The 16907-nt window shown below is 30.9% G+C and overlaps 2 protein-coding genes across 4 annotated transcripts; both read right to left on the bottom strand.

The window, feature by feature from the left end:
- Nucleotides 1–6984: 6984 nt before the first annotated feature.
- On the bottom strand, nucleotides 6985–11791 carry LOC130955437 (cellulose synthase A catalytic subunit 8 [UDP-forming]). The gene is made up of 12 exons (XM_057882282.1): nucleotides 11326–11791; nucleotides 11085–11216; nucleotides 10846–10996; nucleotides 10212–10484; nucleotides 9747–10092; nucleotides 9537–9674; nucleotides 9278–9403; nucleotides 8964–9176; nucleotides 8609–8849; nucleotides 8313–8512; nucleotides 7878–8231; nucleotides 6985–7719 (listed from the first exon to the last, which is right to left on the bottom strand). Exons 1-12 carry the CDS (start codon nucleotides 11501–11503, stop codon nucleotides 7132–7134), a joined length of 2940 nt encoding a protein of 979 aa, XP_057738265.1. The 5' UTR covers nucleotides 11504–11791; the 3' UTR covers nucleotides 6985–7131.
- A 479-nt stretch (nucleotides 11792–12270) lies between these two features.
- Nucleotides 12271–16167, bottom strand: LOC130956851 (uncharacterized). Of its 3 annotated transcripts, none has more exons than XM_057883811.1 (5): nucleotides 15499–16167; nucleotides 13392–14449; nucleotides 13103–13210; nucleotides 12849–13028; nucleotides 12271–12681 (listed from the first exon to the last, which is right to left on the bottom strand). In XM_057883811.1, the coding sequence occupies exons 1-5, from the start codon at nucleotides 15947–15949 to the stop codon at nucleotides 12667–12669; spliced, it is 1812 nt and encodes a 603-aa protein (XP_057739794.1). In that variant the 5' UTR covers nucleotides 15950–16167; the 3' UTR covers nucleotides 12271–12666. The 3 variants fall into 3 exon arrangements, with proteins under 3 accessions (XP_057739794.1, XP_057739793.1, XP_057739792.1); XM_057883810.1 differs by having other exon boundaries at nucleotides 12278–12681; nucleotides 12849–13022; nucleotides 13103–13267; nucleotides 15499–16166; XM_057883809.1 differs by having other exon boundaries at nucleotides 12283–12681; nucleotides 13103–13267; nucleotides 15499–16163.
- Nucleotides 16168–16907: the final 740 nt, after the last annotated feature.

Below are 16907 nucleotides of genomic sequence, written 5' to 3'. Positions count from 1 at the left end.
CGGGACTACTTTATAAATATAAATAATTAGAGAAGACTTAAGAGGCATCCAATAATAATAATGCTAATGTATTTAGATTCTCCAACTCACAAAACTGAGTTAATTTGAGTTGCCAGAACCGTGTTTGGCAACACAATCCCCTTTTATTCTTCCCACTTTTACAACGTGACTTATTAGCTTCAATTTCGTGTGCCCATGAAGAAACGAATTTCATGTTCTTTAGGTCAACGATATATACAAATGAACAAGTAAATGTGATGTAAAAGTTTGTTTAGCATTATTAGCTTTTTGTGTTTATTTGATCAGATAAAATGATTACTTTTTTTTTAGAGAAAAATATCAAACAATACGAAGGTAGAGTTTTATGAACAGAATTATTCAGAATATAATAGGGAATTTATTCTGTGAACACTCAAAAGGATTACACATTATTGGTCCCGAAGGAGCTATTAGTTCCGGTGTTTTATTCATCAAGATTATACAATCTCTGAAAAATTACTTCTTAATTATTCATTCTGATTAAACCAGTATTCTTCAGTTAACAATGTAAAATTTGTCAGCATCTCAATCGATATCATCACTTATTGTACCTCGTTATTAACAATGCATCTAAAATTAAATGAGTTAATATTTCTTGAATTTGTAGGCACTACTCAATTTAATTTTTAAAATTTTAATTTTTATTTAGATTTTAAATTTTGTAAATATGATATATATTAGTTTTTTTTGATAATTTTTAGCACACAAATATTAATGAAGTGTTGATATAAAATGTCAATATTATGTCATATCATTTGCATCTAATATTATCCATATCAACATTTTATTAACATTTGTATATTGAAAATTATTTTAAAAATTAATGAGTTATATTCATGAAGCCCGCTCCGCCCCGTCCCGCCCTGACAGAAACCCGCTTTTTGGAGAGCTGGCCTGTCCTGCCCCGCCTAGTGTGACGGTCTTAAAATAAAATTTCATCCCGCTCCACCTAACTGCGGGTTCACGAGCTGGCGGGTTAATCCCGCTAAAGCTTTTTTTTTTTTACTATTAATTACTAAATAATATATATTATTTCACAACCATATTAATAAATTTATAATTTCTAATAGCATAAAAAATTATATTTTTTATATTCACAAGCATTAAAGTCTTTATAATTATAAATATCTAATAAATATAATTATAAATCAAGTTTTCATCCAAAACATAAGTATAAATATTCTTTCTAAAGTAAAATAAACATAATCCAAAACATAATTATAAATTTTGTCTCCAAAGTAACATAAACATAATCCAAAACATTAAATTTTTATCTTCATACTCTTGTAAGTTAGGTTTGGAGAAATTAAGTTTTGGTAAAAAAATTACAAAAATATCCCCTCACTACAAAAATCTTAGTCCGGCGGAAAATCCCACCCTGCCCTATCAAAGTCCGTGGTTTAAGTAGTGCGAGTTAGACGGATTTTTGCTATTTGGCGATCCTAATTTTTCAGCCCCCGTCTTTTTTGGCAGGTTACGCGAACCGACCCGACGGGTTTAGTCTCATTTACCATCCCTAATATTAGGTTCAATATATATAAAATAAAAATTAATAAATGTTAGGTAATCAGCTGCTGCATTAGACGTGGCACAACCAATTGAAAACATTTAAGAAGTGTATTAAACGCTTGGGATCCATTTCTTCCAATAATTTAACTTCCTCTTTTAGTATTCCAGCTCCTATATGCCTTTTTCATATCTTTGGTCAAGGGTCGATATTACAAAAACAAGTTCACCAAATCATATTTATATATGAATTCATATATTATCTTTTAATTTATTTTTAATGTGTATTTTATATTCTAATATATATATAATATGATTGTATTATAATTGAGTTTATTTTTATTTAGATGTTTAAATTTAAATTTATTACTTTGTTATTCAATAATGTAATAACTTATGTAACTAATATTTTTATTACAACTCAAAAATGAATTATACAAGAATTTATTATATATCTCCAACCGCTCAAATCCTTGGTGATGAATATCTCTTTAGATTATTTCATCCCGAGATTGATAAGTTCTTGATTTTGTTATTATGTCAACAACAAAGATTTAACTCATTATATATGACAAAAGAAAAAAAAACGTGGGGAAGGGGGGGGGGATAAAGGTAGCAATTAGTTATTATTATGTCTAGGCATTTTTATCAATCCTTATAAATATAGTGCTAATGTATGAGATCTTAGTAATTAGTGTTTAGTTTTGCCATCTCTTGCACACATTTGTGTATGGACCATGGAGTGCCACATGCAAAAGCTTTGTCATAAATCTAAAAGGGACTACTAGAGCATCCACTTTTATGGTGCTTTTAATTAATTAGTTTCAGAAAAGGACTACAAGTTCCTAATAATCTATGTTTGATCAATGCGTATTAAGTCTAAAATTTTTCTTGGCTGAGTAATTGTGTTTTATTTCATTGGTTGTGTGATTATATTTGTGGCATAACCTCATAATTCTGACTCAAACCGAAAATAGGTTGCAGTTATAGGCTAGGTTAAGTGCAATCTTTGATGGATAATGGCTTACAAACTACTTTGATTAATAGTGTGTTTAGGCTCATCCTTAAATGCTCCTTGCTAAGTATGGAGTACTGCACACCTTGTAAATTCGTTAAATCTAAACTCTTCATTTATTATATTTTATTTGAATGGTCTGAATTTAAAAAAGTAACCTATTAATCAGGTTAATTATTTTTTTTACAAATTTTAGATTTTTTTGGCAAGTCTCAGATATTGGAATGAAGTTCAAAATAAAAAATTAGTATATAAATATTAAAAACAATATGTCTGTAGAAAAAAAAGTTATTGGATTTTAGAATTAAAATAAATAATACATAAAAAATAAGTTAAAAATTCATGTACTAAATCCAAAAAAAAGATATATTAGAATCTTAAAAAAATAATATTAAATATATATTATGTATATAATATTAAAATTTAAATAAATTTTGTTTTGTGTGAAATAAAATATAATATTAAATATAAACATAATGATAAAAAAATTTGTGTTATATATATATAATATTAAAATTTAAATAAATTTTGTTTTATGTGAAATAAAATTATAATATTAAATATAAATACAATGATAAAAATTTTTATATTATATATATATATATATATATAATTTTATTTTGTGTGAAACAAAATTAAAACATTAAACATGAACAGAATGATAAAAGATTTAGTACTATATAAATTTAATTAAAAAATATTTATATAACGTAAAAAGCAAACAAAATATAATAATTTTATTTTGTGCGAAACAAAAATTCATGTAAAAAAATATTTATATAAGTTTTTATTAACAATTTTTTTATTGAAATATGTTATTTTACTATATTTATAATATATTATTTGGGATAATTATATTATTTTAGTTAATATATATTATTTAAAAAATATTTAAAATTTATTATTTTGTATTAAGAATATTATTAAAAATATATTATTATTTTTTCTTAAAATAACATTTTCTTTTTTTTCGTTCAAATACTATGACAATAAAATATTTTGTGTAATTGCTTCTACTCAATAAATATTATATTCATTTATTTTTATATCGCATGTAAAATAAATAATTAATGTTTAAAAAAGTTAATAAAGGAAAGAAGTATTTTTTTTTTTACCAATTCTTAGGTGAATATAAAGAGATTATGTCATTTGAACTATAATTCGTTGGCAAAGAAAGAAATACTCTTAATTATATATTAAATAGAATAATTATTTATTAGGCTCATTTTTATACAAATAAAATTTTTCTTAGTTTTATATCTGTAATATTTTATACCAATTAGCTTCAGAATTTAATTATTTTTTGAATAAATTAATAAAAAAATAATACAAATAATTGTTTAAATATAATTGTATTTTAATTTTTCATTCTATTACGTACACGTTGAGGTTAATTTGAAATAAAAGATAATGGACTTGTTGTAACTGCCATGTATTTTGTGCTTTGACTGCGTCGTCATCTAAGAATCATGCGCCTTCATGGAAACCGGAGTTCTTCTACAGAATCCGTTTTGCGTTTGGAGTTAGCTAACCAGCAGTGGCGACAGACATGCGTCTTCCTTTTCTATGGCAGCAATTTTTCGTAACAGAGGAATTAGTTTTTTTGTTAGTGCTGGTTTGTTTGTTCAGCCCATGATAAAAAAAATAATAACAATAATAAATAAATTAAAGTTACCTGGTAACTTTTGATAGTAGGTTAATTTTTAAGGAGTGCTGCACTTCCTACTTTATCTGGAGTGCACTAGCTTTCGCCGTGTGTTTATCAAAAATAAATGGAATTAAACTTATGATAGGAAAATGAAATAACTCCTAAAATTATATTCATGATAGCTGATGAGGTATCCTTCAATCAAGTAGTTAAAGATTAATTTGTCGCAAATCGAAATTTCATTTAAAAATTTATTATTGATCAATAAGTTAATTTCATTCACTTATCAAGACGGATTTATTTAAACACATTAATGAATTAATTAATAGACCAACTTAAATTGGTTAGTGTTTTTGTCTTTGGTGTGATAATGATATATATTTCAACTTTGATTATGCATTATAGAGATAGATTTATTCAAAGAGATGTATGATTTTGGACTGAGATAAATTGAGTAGGTATTATATCAATTAGAATGAGACTCGCATAATGTGCGAAATGATAAATTAATGATATTAGTATGTATATTTTTTTTTTGAAGATGTGTCTTAAATTTGTATAATTTTATTTTTTCTTAATCTCTTAATGGATATGTAATCTTCGTCTGATGATATTAGTATTGGTGAAGTTAGTTCTTATAATTAACGAATAATTTAAATTAGAAATAAAAATAATGTCTTGAATAAGTGATTTTTTTAGAGTATTGTCTGTTTTATTTGTTGTAGCGGGTGTTGAAGTTCAGTGTTTTTTGTTGGAATAAATATCTTGGTAACAGTGTATTGTTGAGAACCTTGTTTGATATTAAAATCATTTACTTTGATTTCAAATATAACTGTCAGATTGCACAATTTTTTTAATTGGAGTGGTGCTTTAATGTCAATACTTTTATGGTGTTTCAATGTCAATAATTTTTCTTCACAATTACATGAAGTGTTCCCTACAGTATTAATAAATCATAGTTAATAATTAGTTAAAAAAATAATTACACTTATTTTTTTAAAAATTTATTAAAAAAAGAACAATGAATAGCATATTAAAAAAGTATAATTTTAACGATATTAAAATATAATTATATATAAAGCATTATAAAATAATATAAAAGTATAAAAAACAAAAATAATTAAAGTATTTTTTCGTAAATTTAATTTAAAAATATAATAAATATATTTATTTTGTACCTTTTCATCTAATATAATCATTTTCTAAGCAAAGAAGCTCTTCTTCATTTGTGGGTGTTAATGTTTTCCATAGACGAACCACGCGAACTTTGATAAACCAATTATCTGTTTGTTTGATGATATTGTCTAAAGAATGATGCTCTATTGTATAAGTTTGAGATGTTGTGTAGTTTGGAAATAAATTTCTTGTACTAAATTTAATGTTATTTGAAGGAATATTGATAAAAAACTTATATAAGTAGTTCAAATAGTATGGAATTTGAATATTTGTAATGTAAAATTTATTACAATTAATAATATTATTATGACATTTGTAATATGGATGTTTATTACATTTAGTGAATTATTTATAAAAATTAATAAATTAATTATTAGAGTTATAAATTTATTGTATTATTTATAACAGTAAAATATAATAAATATAGGAATATGGATTATTCAATGTCTTTGTAGATTACAAATTTGATTATAAATTTTTATATATTTTATTTTTTTGCTGATTTGGAAATAATAGTTGATTTGGTAAAAATTGAGTGGTTGATTCTAATATTTTGCTAAGTAAAAAATATTGCTGATATGACATTAATAAAAAAAAAAAGAGATATTTTAAAAATAATATGAATAAATTTATGTATCTACTTTTATATATTAAGAATATATGTGATTACTTAGCTTTTAGTTGAATTATGCCAAATCTCTTGATTCTAGAGAAGTTAATATTAATTCATTAATGTATGACAAGATTTCAGTTTCATTGCTATATTTTAAGTAGTAGTTTTTGTTAAATAATTTTGAAGAATGCAAGCTGTTAAGAAGATTGTTACTAGGTTTTGATTTTTGACGAGCGAGTTTGATGATAGTTGGGGATTGTTATCATGTCAAGTTATAACTGCGTCCATCAACCAAATTTTGCCTTATTGTTTTTGTCTATATAAAAAATTTTTGGAATGATTTTATAATATCAAATAAACACCAAACTAAATAGTAAATACCCCCAACTAACATCCAGTATTAACTTCGCTCAGATGAGAACACATTTGCACATGGATTTTTAAAAAATGATTAATTAATTTAGTAGATGTTCTTCAATATCCTTTTAAATATTAAGTAAAAATTTACTGAAAATATAGATCAAATAAACAAATGTTTTTAAATGTACTAAGAGTATATATTTTTTTAATATTTTTATTGTTATTTTAAAAAATTACTAAGATATTATATTATTAAGATTATGTTAAATTTTAGGTATATTCATTTTAAATTAAACATCATAGTTCACATAAACTCATTTATTATTAACCATTAGTTTGAATTATTTAAAGAAGTATATATTTTATTTTATAATAAATAATAAATAAATTGATATAATATTATAACAAGTGAGAATATTTATATATTACTATTTCAATTTAATTTCAAAAATAATTTATGATAAACTATTTATTCAATTTTCATAATTTTTATGTCATAAGAACAACAAATAAACAATATTATTTTTATTAATATTTATATCGTCTATTCAATTTCTATAAGTAAAAAATATTAAAAAATAATTCACTAACATTTCTTAGTTCTTATACAACAATTTAGTCAATCTATAAAAAAAATAACCCAAAAAAATATATATCAAAAGAGTTTTCAACCTTGGTGGAAAATAGTTACACATCTTATGACTTTGCACACTGTAGCAAATGAAATGTTTCACAAATACCATATGATCAAAACTGTTTGATAATTGTGAGATTTTAACAATCAATGGAAATGCAAGTTCCTGAGATGGTTGAGCTGTCAGTTCTGCTGATAAAAGGATTAATCTTAACCCAAACAAGAGAGAAGACTGATGCCAACAACACTGACCAAAGTATAACAATGGTTGGTGTTCTGTTCTGGCGACCCATGAGACCTTTGAGGAATGGATACAGATGAAAAATAACCCAAAATGCAAAGAAAACTTTGCCAAATAAAGGTCCCCAAGACTCATAGCCTCCATTGAGTGCATCAGAGAAACCAGCAACAACACCAACCATGTTAACTATGATCAAAGTTGTTGGAGGGATCAAGAGTGTGGTCCATTTTATGATGTAGAGTTCACCAAACTCTGTGTCATCTGCAGCTTTTGCTGTGACTGTGAAGTTTGTGTCAATGCCTGCTAACATCTTCAGGAAACCTTGGAAGACGGCGAAGAGATGGGCCGAGACGCCTCCTATGACCCAGAACTGCTCGTTTCGCCATATTGCTTCGATGGTCACGCCACTCCATCGAAGCTCCAAGATGCTGGTGGTTATGATGGACAGAAATAGTCCAAGAAAGAGTACACTTGCTAGGTTTGATAGCTGCATTCAATTGTCAAGAACAAAATGGTTTAAGGCTAATTAGTGTAAAGGCCTAAGTTCTAAGCTTATGCAGCTATGAATTGTTTTCTTTAGTGCAAGACATTATTAGTTGTAACTTGTTATGATGTGTTAAGAAGAATAAAAGATGAAGAAACTACCGTTGGAATGATGAACTTTCCAGAGAGAAGGCAAATTGCTGGCAAGGAACAATAAGCAACAAGAGGAAGTGATGTGAAAGGATAGACAATGGTGTTTATGTAAGCTAGTCTCTGAAGCCATCTGAGGCGTCCACCTGCAAATCCATACCACAAAGGGCAGTGTCTGCTGAAGAAGATTTCAACTGATCCAAGGGCCCACCTAAGAACTTGGTGCAACCTATCAGACAAGTTGATTGGTGCTGATCCTTTGAATGCTGGCCTTAATGGCATGCAGTAAATTGATCTCCATCCTCTACAGTGCATCTTGAATCCAGTTAAGATATCCTCTGTCACTGATCCATAAATCCAACCAATCTGAATGAATGCACAACAAGAACAACACATTTTAGTTAGTAAACAAGTCAACAACACATGAATGAAACGTTTAAGCCTCACCTCTTTTCCCCATTCAGTCTTCTCTTCATATCCACAGCCAATTACATGAATGGCCTCCTTGATCAGCATTGAGGGATCTGCAGAATCAGGAACACCTCCATTCTCCATCAATGTGGACTCAATGAAAACAGTGGACAAGCCAAATGTTTTCTCAAAGCTCATCTGTGAAATCAGCATTGACCTCTCATACTCATCATAATCTACAGCAAAGAAAAAGAAACCAGTGATATATCACTCAATAAGAGTTTGTTCTGTATTTTTAGTGAAACATGGTTGGAAAAAAAAACTGTTCTTACTTTCAATCTCCCTAAGATTAAAAATAGCAGCATCAAGTTCTTCCCTCTTTGCATCTTTATAAAGCTCAGAGACATCTTTTTTGGCCTTCTTTGAGGGGCAGCAGCAGCAGCATGATGAAGAAGATCTTGGTAAGTTGGGCATGGAAGGTGGACTATAACCATAAAGAGCTTGTCTATTGAAAACACATCCAGTTCCCACATACATAGGTCCTTGAATTCCATCAAGTCCTTTCATGTTAACCTGAAATGGATCAAGGTTAAAAAGTGCTGTGAATACTTTTTTCATTGTTATATAATTCTACCACACACAATACAAAAATTTCTGTTGAAACAGTTTGTTTTGATTTAAACTCACGTCGAAGAAAACTGTGTTGCGATTTGCATATCGATCACTGCGATCAATACCGTCGAATCTCTGGGGGAACTGCACATAACAGACATCTCTACCAACTTCTGGATCCATAAGAAAACACATTGCTTCCCGGACAGCTTTGCTATTGTTAACATAATGATCACAATCAAGATTGAGAATGAAGGGAGCATTTGTGAGAACTGCTGAGACCCTCACCTATATAAATCCAAACAAGAATCAACAGGCCTAATAAAATCTCAATGATCTTAATAAGGATATGAAACATTAATCCAGAAAAACTTTTTAAGCATTCTTACCAATGCATTTTCAGCACCAGCCTTTTTGTGATGTTGGTAACCTGGCCTTTTCTCTCTGGAAACATACACCAGCCTAGGAAGTTCATTCCCTTCTATGTCATGTGCACCAGTGTGTCCAAGGAAAACCTGCAAATAGCAAATAACAGAAAAATTCATTTGAATACAGGACACTTTAAACTGGCAGAAATAATTTAGTCCTTGAAGTTAGGCATTTGACTCTGCCAATAGATTTGATTCAACAAATGGTGAATGAATATACCTGAATCATGCCAGGGTGATCGCGCGAGTTATTCCCAGGCCAAGGGGTTCCATCTTGCATAGTCCATCCTTCTTCTGGTGTTTTCTGTGCCTTGGCTACCAAAGCATTGATTCTTACTTTATACTCCTCATAGTCTCTCTGGAAGATAATCATGATTCATGAGATACTCCATTTGGATTTGGAAAAAGAACAATGTAATGTAATGAATACCTTCATAGCTCTACGTTCCTTCACAAAAGAAGGTTGAATTTTGTCTTTGAGGTAGTCAATCTTCTGAGAGAAGTAGAACTCAGGCGCTCGCGGCTCAATTGAGTACTGCTTGCAAAACGGAACCCACTTTCTTGCAAAATCAGCTGTCTCCACAAGGGATTCAAATGTAAGCATTGCAGCACCATCATCAGACACATAACAGGATACTTTATCCACAGGGTAGTCCACAGCAAGAATAGAAAGCACTGTGTTAGCCGTGATCAGCGGCGGTTCCTTCAATGGATCCACTGTACTGACAAAGAAATCCACAGCAGCAAGCTGAGATGGTTCACCTTCTCTTTCAAACCTGACATTCCAACATAGATCACATATGAGTTTTCACAATTAACTTAGAGATGTTCAACAGAAAACTTGAAGTACAAGGAACATGTCTGAATATCTTAGAACTTTGTTTTGTATATTTACCTGGCAGAAAGCCTGTCAATAAAAGTGTGCCTGTTGATAGGATACCATTTAGGGAACTGATCTAACACCCATGAAAATGCAAACCAGATCTCACAGATGATAGATGTCAACCACAAAGCAAAAGCACTGTCAACAGGATTCGTGACTCGGTAATGGAAGAAGAGACCTAAGATTATCAGACGCATGATTATCACAAATCTGTATGGTCCCATTTTTGTTTTCGATATTGGAATAGTAATTGAGAGTGGCTCAGCAGCAGCAGCCTCTGAGGACCTGCAGAACATACCAACACATAACCATGTATGCACATCAATATAATCTTAAAGAACCATACTAAATTTTTGTCCATGTCATTCCTTTTATATTTAGGATGCTTAAGGTTTGATAATTTGTATTCTTCCTATAACTACTGCTATAAAGTAGGACAAGAAAAATGCAAGAATCCTCACAAAGGATTCAGAACTTAATCAATGCAAGAAGTCAATTTTCAAGCCATATTATTTGTTTTACTTCTATGTAGTCTAACTTATTTCTGTGTCCAATTCCATGCATCTCTAGGAATATACTAACCCAAGGGGAATGAATTGTTTATTGTTCATTTCAAGAAAACTTTCTCATTTCTGAGTGAACTTACTGTATTTCTTCCATCTGCTGTTCCGGTGGAATTGGCGCCGCATTTTCGGCCTTAGATTCAGTCTTTTTCTTCTTGTTTTTCTTCTTATCCTTCTCCTTCCAGCTCTCCACTCTATTTTTCCAGATTGGATTCCCATATTCATCATTTAACTCTACAAGAAAACCATGTTATGAATGAATGATCAATGAGCATTTCTAAAGAAAAATCTACTTGAAAATGTTAGCTTAAGTCTCTCATACCACTATCCACTGTGGACACAGTACTGACATGCCTAGCATGGATTCCAACATCCTGAGAAATACTGAGCTCAGAAGCCATTGATGTTGACCGATTTCCATTAACCTTGGTGTCATCATCATTTTTGGATCTTTCTATAAGATGTACAAAAGGAAACAAGGCTCAGGAAAAAGAAGGTGCCTGCATGCTAATTCAATTACTTTGTGAAATGATTTTATAGAAGTAGAGATTTCAAAGTGTTACCTTCATAGGGAGTAGCACATCTCAGACAAGCTTTGCGACCCTCATTCATTTCATAATCAAAACAAGCTTTGCAGATTGGAAAATAGCACTCATGACAAGCCACAAACACCTCTCCATTAGCATCAACTCCAATTTGTTCCCCACAAGAATTGCACAACTGAACACTAGATTCCATCATTCTGTTCTTGTTTTCTTGGTTATGGTCTTGGTCATACCCCTCAAGGTTCAAATGAGAGTGCTATGTAGCAATGTTTTTATAATCGTATGGCAGAAGCATAAACCAACCCTTTGAATGTGTATGGTGGAAAAGGGTAGTGATGATGGTGGTGGGTTCATTTTCATATGTTGAAGGGTTCATATCATTGTTTAACTCACAAACAAAGGCACATTCTCTCACTGAAGGAATATAGTTTTGAATTTATTGCGGGAACTATAAGGAACAACAACTCCTTCGGTTGTGCTAGGTACATCTTTAACTAACTACCCTTCATCTACAAGCTCATTGCAGCAACCATATACAAATATTATTATTTCAATTATATTCTTCATTTTTACTAATATAGCACATGATTATAATTGATAATGATACTTGACCCTTCATCTTGTTATTCCAGATTAAGCTAACAATGTTCAGCATTTATTATAACCGTGATTCGTATGTTGCACATCTCTACTAAGTTGTTCTAACATCGGTTCGGTTCATATTTAATTAAAACCGGTTAAACTTCAGTTGACTCTCAATCGAACCAGTAAACCGATAACTTTATCGGTTTATTGACCGGTCCGGTTCTCACAACCTTGTTATAGATACTCACCATGTTGTGTCCTAACTCAGATTTCTTTAATAAATTTTCAATATTTAAAAAAAAAATTCCATTCCTTTTGAGGTTAGAATACATGACTAAAATATGGTTCTTAATAAAAAGGCAAAATATTACAACAGAAGCATCAAGGTCATGATATCTGACAAAAGTGGTTGCCAAAAAGTAACTTGGAAGTTCAATGTTCAGAAGAGACAAAGTTACGATGACATGAATTATTAAACCATGTAAAGATGTAAAGCCATCATGAAATAGCATCTTGTCCTGATTATATCTAAATACAAATAAAGATCATATTATTGACAAAAATTACAAAGTGTTTGAATGTAACAAGACACTTTATTAGTATTACCGTGATGCCACAGAGCATTAAGTGGCATGTAAAACTTACAACTCTTGACATATAATAACATGTCAACTTTGTTACCAAATATAGATTCCGTTTTTTTTCCCTCTTTATATGATTTCACCAATCTAATTACAGCCTCAGTTCTGTGCCTCTCAAATCTACAAAGCAGTATCACCTCAACAGTTCCTGAAAACATCTCCACCTATGTTAGTATATATACATATTAGAGCAGGTTAGTTTGAAGGAGGCTTCTAAGAGCAGCAATCCTATATATTAGGCCATGTAAAGAACATTAAGTATTAAGTTAGTGAAGAAGAGAAGATTGCTGTAACATTTTAGGTGGAAGAGAATACCGCAATGTTCGCTGAATTCAAATCCATGCCAGATTCCATAAGGCAACGGAACGTTTTGAATTTCCTATAACACCGTTCTGCTTCAGAATCAAGCCACAAATTCCAAAACAACATAGCCTCTGGATGCATTTGTTTCTCATAATCCAAACTCTTCCCAAGACTTCTTCGAATGACCTGAAGCTGCAATCACTCAAACATTTATTCCAAATTTCAGAAAAGTTCTAGTTACATTCTAGTACCATCACACCAAGTACCTCAGCAAATTCATTTTCAGTGCCTTGATGATTGCTAGATGCAAAAGAAATCCGTCCACTCTCAGCAAACACTTTAGAAACACTGATTTTCTTTCCCAGGTGATCATTCTGCACATAAGGTTGATTCAGCGTGGGTAGGGTCTCGACACTTGTCAATTCAAGTCCCTTCAACATAGACATATTAGTTTGAAGAGCAGTAACAAAAATCAGCATAAAACTGGGGGCAGGGAGAAGATTCCAGCTAGGGTGCTACCATGCATAAATCGCCTAAGACAGATTAAATACATACCTTAGAATATTTTGATGACCTGTCAAGATGATATGGACTGTCTGCCAATGTTAAATCATGGGTTGAAATCCCTTGTTCAAATCTTTTTGTGCTAAGCATGTTCAGATTATTGATTATTTGTACAACAGTATCAGGATCAGGTTCACTATATGAATTTGCTAGGTCTACAGAAGTTTGGACAAGCAATTCTGAAAGAACATGCATAGCATTGACCATTATATGAACATCGGGTCTGGGAGACTCGATAAATAACTTCAAAAGACCCTTGAGTGTTTTAAGAAGATCAGTATCAAAATCAACTCCAGATGAGGATGAAGTTGGAATTGGAGGATGACCATTTCCATGGAAAACCCCATTAGTTCCATTCACAAAGCCATCAACATCTACAGCAGTTACAAGTTTTCCTTTCAGTGTTGAGCAATCTACTATGGAAGAAGATTGAGTCATTATAGAGTGAGAATTTTGCACAGGATTCATATAATTATTTTTTGGATCATTAAGGACATTAAATGTGTTCTCTCTTCCACTGACGTTAGTATAATGCCGAAGCTCAGTTCCCTTATTTAATTCCAACGGGGATTCCACCAACACAGTTTCCATATAATCTAAATTATTAGCTACAGGGCATGCACTAGATTTGGAAGACGGAAAATCATCTTTGATGTATCCAACACCAGGAAAGAACTGAGGAGCCAGAGGATTTAAACTATTATGTTTTTCTGTTCCTTTCTCAACATGATGAGATTGTATAGGCTCTGAAGTTTCTAATGGCGTTGCACTAAAAGCTGTTGTTCCCTGCCAACAAGGAGAATCCACCTCAGATTCACTGTCAACTCCTAAGTTATTGGAAGATTGATCTTGCAGAATGTTTTTAGCAGAGTATGTATCAGTTGATAACTTGAGTGGCGATAACTTAGGGTAATTAAGATTAGAGCTAGCTTGATCTATGGTGCTTTTTGAATTTGATAGAATATCTTTTTCCCCAATTGTATTGCTTTTTTTATGAAGACCATCAGACACTGCTATACAAGTGTTTGACCCATCAAGAGCATGCTTACCTAAACAAACAAAAAAATTATGAAGCACCAAAGTGCAACTTGTCAACAAAATTATAACCAAAATTCAAGAACAGCATACTAGAATTGAATGCTAAGCATGCTTTTGATTACCACTACTTGAACTGATTTTGCTGGTGCATTTGAAAATCCAATAATACGATATTTTCGGTCATGAGAGCATAATTAGAACAACAAACATAAGAATGTAGCAGTAAGTCGAAACATTTCTCTCATATATGAAAAATCAAATGTTTCTTCACTATATAGTAGTAGAGAAATACTAATCAACCACTTTATAGACACAAACACACTCAGCACGTAGCTTATCTTTAAACGGTCTAAAGAACATAAAAATTCACTGAAACAAATAAATTGCTTGTCTTTTAAGCACCAAAATTTTTAAAAAGCAGAGATGCATAAGTTTCTTGTCTTTCAAGTACTAAAAATTCTAATATGCAGTATTTACAAAGGCCTGGGAGTAACCTTCATTACTTTGTTCAACCCCACAAAATTTATGGTTATTCTTTGCATACAAGTGAAATATGAGTGATTTTGAATTTTTTATTATGAAGGCAACAGCATAACTAGTGAGTTGCTTTTCAGTGCATGTAATTCCTAACATTTGTAGGTGAACTAAATTGAAATCTAAACTTTTAGCATTGCTTAGAAATTGTGCAAGACTGCAAATTACCATTTTCACCAACAATAACGACTCAGAAATTCCCTTTGTTAACCACATGCTACTTAACAGTTAAATCTTATACATATACTCCATATTAGTAACCATAGAAACACAAGGCTCAAGTCTACAATAGACTGATTATGAAAGAAACTATCCTCACTATATGCAGTAAAAGGCTTAATGTGATAGAAATTATAGCACACAACTAACTAAAGGTACTTCCCTCAGAAGTAAGGGCGGGAAGATCAACAAGATAAGAAAGGCATAACCAACATACTATACAAGTGAAAGATAATCATCAGAATCTATCAAAATTGCAGAAGTTTGGGGCAGGCCCCAAACCATTCAAGAAGAAAAAGAAAATTACCTTTTTGAAGCATGATCCCATCATCAACTGAACTACCAACTTCATTACCACTGATACCAGTACCATATCCTAAACCAGTCAAGCTTGATGAGTAACTAGGCATTGGAAACTCTTCCAGAATTCTAAAGTGTGACCAGTGAATCCCATCAAAGTCATCATCTTTTCCAAATTCCTGAGAAGGGTACTGTTCAAAAAGTGATTTTTCCTGTTCCTGAGTGGAAATTTCAACAGGTGAAGCTGTTGTTTTTGAAGGCACAGTTGCTACTTTAGAACCCATGTTGCTTTTCCTGAAAGAATCAAGCAAAGAGCTAAAAGGATCATCGTTACAGTGAAGCACGGATGAAGAAGCTGAACCAGGTTGGTGGTTGGTGGAGCGGTTGAGAGTGAAGGGTTTTGCAAGTGGTGACAAACGTGTAGTGGTCAATGAAGCCGATTTCTTCGCCTGATCCATTGTTGCTTTGTTTCTTCTTTGATCCTTTGGAAGAGCACACAGAACAAACACTTGGTGATCAAAAAGTCAAAGCTTGGTCAAACAAAAATGCAGAAAAGGAAAGGGAGTGATAATGGTATAGAGGATCAGAGGGAACAGTGGAAAAGAACAAAGGAAGGCGAAGACTATTGACTTTGAATTTGTTTTAGCTTCCTCCCTAAGTAGTAAGTACCCTTTCCCAGTGAATTGTTTGTACTTTGTTTAATGGCAACTCATGATCCTTATTTAAAAATTATAATTTATTTGCTTAATAACATTTTCAATAAATGTAACATTTATTTTAAATAAAAATCAAATCTTACCATTTATCATCCAATAGTCAAAATAAAGTATCTTCACATGATGACAATCATAATATCTTCATTGGAGTAACCACCTTGTTTAATAGTTCCTCTCTCGAAATTTGTTCCTTTACTACTGGATATCGAAATTTTTTTATCAATTTTTTATTTTAATTTTAGAATTTGAGGGTTAAAATTTAAAATTTATTATTTTTGTATAAATTATTTTTTATTTTAAATTTTATTTATTAGGAGAATAAGCTCCTAAAAATTAGGTTACATAATTATTAGTGGACCTGTTAGTAACTTAATTATTGAGATATTTTTAGTAAAATTATTACTTTTATAAAAAAATTTGTTTTTTTTTGTGACTATAAAAAAAAAAATTGTTTATGCAACATATCAACCTCCTCTATTTTTTTTCAATATTTTCTGCTATCAAAATCCTCTACTTTCCTAACAATTCGCTGTCTACTTCATTTCCTAGTTTTATCTCCTTCAAGCATAGATGACAGTTGACCACAAATTAAATGGGTCAAATTGTGTCTTCCAAATTACATTCCCTATGTTGAGCCAATATCCTTTCCCGTGTCCCATAATCACATAGCCTCTTCTCGTAATCCTAAAATGTAACTATA

Source organism: Arachis stenosperma, chromosome 10 (genome assembly GCF_014773155.1).
Source record: "Arachis stenosperma cultivar V10309 chromosome 10, arast.V10309.gnm1.PFL2, whole genome shotgun sequence".
NCBI lineage: Eukaryota > Viridiplantae > Streptophyta > Magnoliopsida > Fabales > Fabaceae > Arachis > Arachis stenosperma.
The sequence above is the reverse complement of the archived record's forward strand: the minus strand, read 5'-3'. Positions and strand labels throughout refer to the sequence as shown.

Coding starts and splice junctions, on each gene's coding strand:
- LOC130955437 (XM_057882282.1), bottom strand. CDS start 11,503: ATGATGGAATCTAGTGTTCAGTTGTGCAATTCTTGTGGGGAACAAATT. Junction 9,177..9,277: donor CTGGTGCTGAAAATGCATTG/GTAAGAATGCTT, acceptor GGATTTATATAG/GTGAGGGTCTCAGCAGTTCT. Junction 8,232..8,312: donor AGACTGAATGGGGAAAAGAG/GTGAGGCTTAAA, acceptor GCATTCATTCAG/ATTGGTTGGATTTATGGATC.
- LOC130956851 (XM_057883809.1), bottom strand. CDS start 15,949: ATGGATCAGGCGAAGAAATCGGCTTCATTGACCACTACACGTTTGTCA. Junction 13,268..13,391: donor GGTCATCAAAATATTCTAAG/GTATGTATTTAA, acceptor TCTATGTTGAAG/GGACTTGAATTGACAAGTGT. Junction 13,029..13,102: donor CTGAAAATGAATTTGCTGAG/GTACTTGGTGTG, acceptor GAGTGATTGCAG/CTTCAGGTCATTCGAAGAAG.